At 59.5% G+C, this 6,000-nt stretch overlaps 1 protein-coding gene across 28 annotated transcripts in view; it reads left to right on the top strand.

The window, feature by feature from the left end:
- The first annotated feature begins 3,038 nt into the window (after positions 1-3,038).
- CACNA1G (calcium channel, voltage-dependent, T type, alpha 1G subunit) overlaps positions 3,039-6,000 on the top strand; it is a 65,192-nt gene continuing 62,230 nt past the window's right edge. For 20 of the 28 annotated variants that reach the window (XM_006832455.1, XM_006832450.1, XM_006832454.1 and 17 more), the window contains exon 1: positions 3,397-3,638. In XM_006832455.1, coding sequence (XP_006832518.1) covers positions 3,397-3,638 — 242 coding nt within the window. Of the gene's footprint in view, positions 3,639-6,000 lie in introns of all 28 variants that reach the window. The other 8 variants (XM_006832456.1, XM_006832453.1, XM_006832446.1 and 5 more) reach the window with 1 other exon arrangement.

Genomic DNA, 6,000 nt, shown 5'->3' with positions numbered 1-6,000 from the left:
TTGGAGTCCTGGTGTGGCACTGTAGAATATGTACTGGACTGCTCCTTAGAAACCCTACAGTGGGTCTGTGTGTCGGAACCAATTTGTGGGCACTTAATAACAATGTGCCACATATTAGTTTAGACCCTGATGAATAAAATGGATACAGTCTCTGTACTCAGGGAACATACAGTTACCTGTGAGAGACAGATCACTACCGTTGTTATGTGCAGTTGTCTGTTCCAACTCTTAGTGACAGAACCAAACACTGCGCTGCCGGGTCCGGTTGAGTGCTATGAGGTTCCAGAGACTGTGGTCTGGCTTTTTTCTATATCTTCAGTACCTTGACACTTAGGCATTGCAGTATTTGCTGAAAGACCACTCAGAGGAGGTGATGTTTGAGTTGAGCCTTGGAGAGCAGTTTAAAATGGTGGAAAGGCTTCCTTTGCCTTCTCTATGGGTCCTGCGTCCCTGCTTCCCTCCCCCATTCAGACTAACCTGAGTCTCTGACTGGCTGTCCAAGTGCTTTCCCCCTCCTCTTCCAGGGATCGGAATGCTCTGGTAGTAAGTCTCCCCCAGGCCTGGAGCCCAGCAAAGGAGCCCTGGGTCCAGTTGGTCCAGATGGTGTGTGTGTGCTGCCTCCCTTTCTGGGTATGTTCTAGAACAAAGTTCAGCCCAGAGATCGGGGTGTCCTGAATGATGGATGTGGAGCCTGCTGGCCGGCGGGGAACCTGACCATGGGGTTGGGCAAGTCTCTCTGGCCTCATTTCCCACTCTTCAAAGTGGGGGTTGATGATAGTTCATACCTGCCGGGGCCGGCCTTGGGGCTTCTTAACCCTGGCCCAGGAAGGGCAGGTCGACTAACAGACTGAGGGCTGGCAGGACGGACCACGGTGGTGTGAGACACGGCGTTCGAACCACAAATAACCTCCCTTTTCCAGAAAATGGCACCGAAGTTCAAGACGCCAGCGCCGCACGCTCAGAATGAGAGCAGAGACACTCGCCAGGAGAGTCAGGCACTTAGGGGATATGCTCATTAGCATGAAATGCAAATAAACCCGGCCTCATTTACACAACTCGGTACCCGGATTCCGCGAAAGGGCAACCTGGGAGGCAAAAGCGCAGCCGCAGCTCTGCCTGCTGCACCTCCAGCCACCCTCCCCGGGTGCGAGTCACGGCGCCCCCAGCCTCATGCAGCCGAAGACGCGCAGGGGCTGTGTGGGTGGCGCACCCTCGGGGCGAGTGAAAAACCCTTCGGGAGCCAGGGAGGCGCCAGAGGTCATCTAGGCCATCCCTCTGCCTCTCCGCAGTGGCGTAAGCCCCCAAAGTCTCCCTAGAGGTAACTAAGCGGTTTGGTTCCTCAGGGGCGACCTCTATCAAATTTGGTGAAGTGCTTCCCGAGGTCTTACCCTGTAGGCCCCCGACCTACCCGGCCCAGCACTCTTGCGGTGCTCCGCTCTCAGGTATCCACCGCCTCTTGGGATGTAGCCAAACAGCGGGAGGATGCTGGAGCTGACAGAGCCCGGCAACTCCGCGAGGTGAGGCGGAGCGAGGGCCGGGGTCTGCGCGTGCGTGTGGGCAGCCGCAGACTCCAGAGGACCGGCTCCCTGTAGGGTATTAGTGTGCTGAAAGAGCATCCCCAGAAAGGTGTTGTCCTTTGGACAGCTTCCCCCTTAGTGGTAGATTAGGGCTGGAGAGGACGAAAATGCACGGAGTGGGTGGTGGGAGCTTTACAGGTTAAAAGTCTAATTTATAAGTTCTAGGTTTCCACAATCGCCGCTCCTACAGGGCCGGTTGCTGGGGCCTTGCTTCGCTCTGCAGCTGCTTCTTACATACCGGTTCTGCTCCGACAGGCTCAACCTGTCCAAGGCCACGTGTTCAAGCACAAAGCCCTCACGTGGGGCCTACACCCCTCCTAAAGCCTCCCAAGGCGCTGAGGGAATGAAGCCTAGGGGTATCCGCGTGAGATGGGGCCAGCGGATTAGGGTTAGGAGGTCAGGGTCAAAATCTGACCTAGAAGCAAACCTAGAGCAGGACCACCAACCCAAATCTTGCCTACCCAGGTTTTTCCCTGGTTCCGCCTGCTTCCCCAAGGCCGTCTCTCTATGCTGAAGCCCCACCCACGGAATGCCCAGCTCCTCTTCTCCTACCCCAGGTAGGCGATTAACCAGGTGGAGACCCAAGATTTCACGCTGGGACGCTGGTCACACCCTTCACTCTGGGTCGCCCATCTCCCTTCACCTCCTGGCAGGCTCAGAATTAAGCCCCGCCCTCCTGCTGCGATCCAATTTGGAGGTCTCGGCAAAAGATGCTCAGGGGCTGGAGGCTCTACTCCAAGACCCTGCGCCTCATCCTTTGATTCCCGGGGGTTCCTTTCAGGGGAGTCCCAGAGACCCCAGAGGCCAATAGGAAAGTGGGTTCGTTCTGGACGGCCGTCTGATTGGCTCCAGTCTTCGGGAGCGGACCCAGGAGCAAGAGGAGGGGAGAGAGGCGGTCCTGGATTTTGGGGTGGGAACCGGATTCCAGCTGTGGTTCTCTCCCCCGACGTCCCCGCCCGCACTGCCACGGCGGCCGGCCAATGGACGCGCGACTCGGGACTGGCTGATCGCCGCGATTGGCTGAGAGGCTGGCTGAGGAGAGGCGGGGCCGAGGCTTGAAGTTGGAGTGAGGGATCCAGCTGTGGTGTGCGCCGGGCTCCTAGCCGCCGCTTTCGCTCGCTCACTCCGCGTCTCGGCCCGAGGAGGCAGTGGCGCCGGCGACATCTACGGCAGTGGCAGCTACCAAGGCGGCTGCGGCGGCGGCATCTCCGCCTCCACCCCCGGCTGGGACGACCCCCCACCGTCTCCCCGCCCCTCCCGGACCGAGAGCCGGCCGCAGGGCGGAGGAAGGAGCCGCCCCCCACCCCCTCCAAACCCACCGCCAAAGAGATCCCTCCTCCCCTCCCCCCGCAGCCACTGGCGCGGAGCCGGGACGATGCTGACCCCTTAGATCCCGCTCCAGCGGCGTCGTGGAAAGAGAGGGCGCCCCTCCCTGGACCCCAACCCTCAGCCCCGTGCCCCCCTTTTACCCTCTTGGGGCCGCTTCGCCGAAGGTGGCGCCGATTTGGGCGGCCGGAGCCTGGGCTCGAAGCGAAGAAACCGGAACAAAGTGAGGGGTAGCCGGCCAGTTGGCCCGGGGGGCCCAGGGAAAGCGGGACTCTTGCCGGGCGAGGCTCCCCTGCGGCCCGGCGCCCCGCGGGCAGCATGCCCCTGCGGGCAAGGGGAACTGGGCTGAACTGGCCCTCTCGGGGGCTCAGCCTGCACCCTAGAGCCCCCCAGATGCGCCCCCGCCGGGCCCCCCCGGTTGCGTGAGGACACCTCCTCTGAGGGGCTACTTTCGCCCCTCTCCGGACCGCCTGGGGCCCCGGCTGGCTAGAGGATGGATGAGGAGGAGGATGGAGCGGGCGCCGAGGAGTCGGGACAGCCCCGGAGCTGCTTTCGGTTCAACGACCTGTCCGGGGCCGGGGGTCGGCCGGGGCCGGGGTCGGCGGAGAAGGACCCCGGCAGCGCGGACTCCGAGGCGGAGGGGCTGCCGTACCCGGCGCTGGCCCCGGTCGTTTTTTTCTACTTGAGCCAGGACAGCCGCCCGCGGAGCTGGTGTCTCCGTACGGTCTGTAACCCATATCCTTCGGGGCAGGACAGATGGCTGGGGGGCCCAAAGGGGGGCGGGCCGCGCCGCCGGAGGGGACCAAACGCCAGGTGAGTCGGAGAAGTGAGCCTGGAGGGTGGGGGATCAAAGGGGTCTGCTTAGAAGGAGAGGGGGCGTCAGAGTGAGAGAGGGGGCTAGTGGCAGGTCAATACGGTACCCCTGGTGAGCCCCACCTCCGAACACACACCTTAACCCTCGATGGTGATGGGGTGATATCGAGGCCGGGAGAGGGCAGAAGGCGTTCCCCGCTGGCTCGCAGCTGGATACTTTCCAATTGTGGGCACGGGAGGGTCGTCGTCCTCCAGATGTGGGAAGCTTTGGGAGCTTGGGAGCTCTACTCCGCCTGCCCGCAGGTTAGCTTGCAGGGTTTGGTTTCCGAGTTTGGGGGTGGGGTGGGAAGGAAGCTGCGGGGACGGGGGAGGGGGGGACTGCAATCTTCTGGGTTTCCCTCCTGCCCCCGCCCCAAAGTTTGCGGCGGATTCTGGGGTATAGTCCTCTCTACCTGGTCCTCGAGGCTGAGGATTTTACTGATTCAGTGGTAGAGGTTGTGGGGGCGGGGACCAGGACTTACCCCCCCCTCAAGCCTCCCCCCTAACCCCCCACCCCGCGGGTTGGAGGAACAACAAGGAGATTCCGGCCGCGGCTGATGTCAGGCGCACAGAATGCGAACATGATGTGGTGGAGGGAAGCTGTCTGCCCTCAGAGCTCCAGTCGAACCTCTCTGAGTTGGGTCCCAATACCGCGTCCCTCCCTGTACCCCAGTCTTTATTACTTGCGGGGCGCTGAAGGTTGGGTTGGGGAGTTTTGTAAGCTAGATTTTGCCTTGTGGAGGGAAAGACTGGGCAAAGCGCTGGCCGGGGTAGGGGGATGGGATTTAGTCGGCCCAAGTTACTCCTCCCCATTCACAAATAGAGTGCTCCCCTCTGCTCTCGGAGTAGGTACGATGATCGCAGATCTCCGAAAGTATTTTCGGGGGACAGTGATTCTGTAAGCGGGTAGCTATGAAATACTACGGGTCCGAAGGGTTTGGCGGCTGCAATCCCCACATTCCAAGGAGGTGGATTTAACACTGCCCTCCCCCTGCTCAGTCTTGAGTGATAGGGAAGACCCCAGCTCCCTTCCCCGACACCCCAGGCCCTTCCCCCTCTGACCCTCTCACAAAGCGTTGCTTGACTAATTAATGCCAGGCTCCAGCCTCCCGGGTTGGTCCCATTACCAGCGGAAGGAAGGGGAGGGAGGTGCGCTGCCATCCCAGGTCTTGACAGCTTTTTTGGCTCTTTCCCCCCAACTCAGAGGTTCTTGTAGCCCCCATAGGGTCCCAGCCAAGACTGCTTAGAGGAAGGAGGAGGGAAGCTTGGTGTTGCTCTCATTCTCTGCAGCTCTGCTGCTTCCAGTATGCAAAGCAGGGCTGTGAACTTGCCCCCCAAAATCCATGGGTCTTTGGGAAGCTCCTGGTATTGGATCTTCTCCTCAACTCTTTCCCCTTCTCCTTTTCTCTCAGCTGCAGAGAGAGAGAGAGAAGTGAGTACCTTGGAGGTCTGAGAACCTGCCAAATGGGCATATCTTATGCTCTGGGGCCTGCGCACCAGGCCCTTTGTCCATGGCTGAGATAGAGATGGGAATGAGTGTCCATGTGAAGGATGGACTCTGAGCATCCCTCCTCTCCAGCCCAACCACCTATTCTCTCCATGAATGGGAAACCACTTCAGACCTCTTCCCCTCCCCTATCTAGGGCTGCAGCCCTCCCCCAAAAGAAACCTCATGGCTCAAATCTCTCCCCACCCATCCTATCTCCAGGTACTAATGGAGGGTCTGAGGGCAGGCTTCTTTCTAGAGGGGTCCTGGAGGAGGCAAGTGGAGAAGGCTGGAATGAGAAGAGAGGTGGGAACCCAGAACTCATCTTGGGGATGGGGGAAGCAAGCTGTGGCTTGGGGCATCAGCATCAGTAGGTCAGGATGAGCCGCCAAGCCTGGGTTAACTGGCAAGGGGGTTGTCTGAACTGTGCCTCACTCCTCCCCATCCCGCTCAAGTTCAAAGGGAAACCTGTATTTTCACCATCAGAGGCTCTGAAATGATTCTAGGGCCTCAGTCTTTCCCTTTGTCTGTGTAGTTTACCTAGTCCCACAAGGTCTCTCTCTATGCCTCTGAACCAGAAAAACATAAAGACACCCTTTACTAAGACACTGTTGTGTTTTTCTTCAGTTTTCTCCAACCTTCCTTTCTTGGCATCTTTAAGAGAGCAGGTTTCCTAAAGAGGAGATCTAGACTCGGGTAGGAAGTGATGTGTATGTGTGTATATATGTTGTCGGGGCCAGCAAAAGGAAGAGGGCCTCA

The sequence above is a fragment of the Chrysochloris asiatica genome, unplaced genomic scaffold (assembly GCF_000296735.1).
Source record: "Chrysochloris asiatica unplaced genomic scaffold, ChrAsi1.0 scaffold00007, whole genome shotgun sequence".
Classification (NCBI taxonomy): domain Eukaryota; kingdom Metazoa; phylum Chordata; class Mammalia; order Afrosoricida; family Chrysochloridae; genus Chrysochloris; species Chrysochloris asiatica.
The sequence above is the reverse complement of the archived record's forward strand: the minus strand, read 5'-3'. Positions and strand labels throughout refer to the sequence as shown.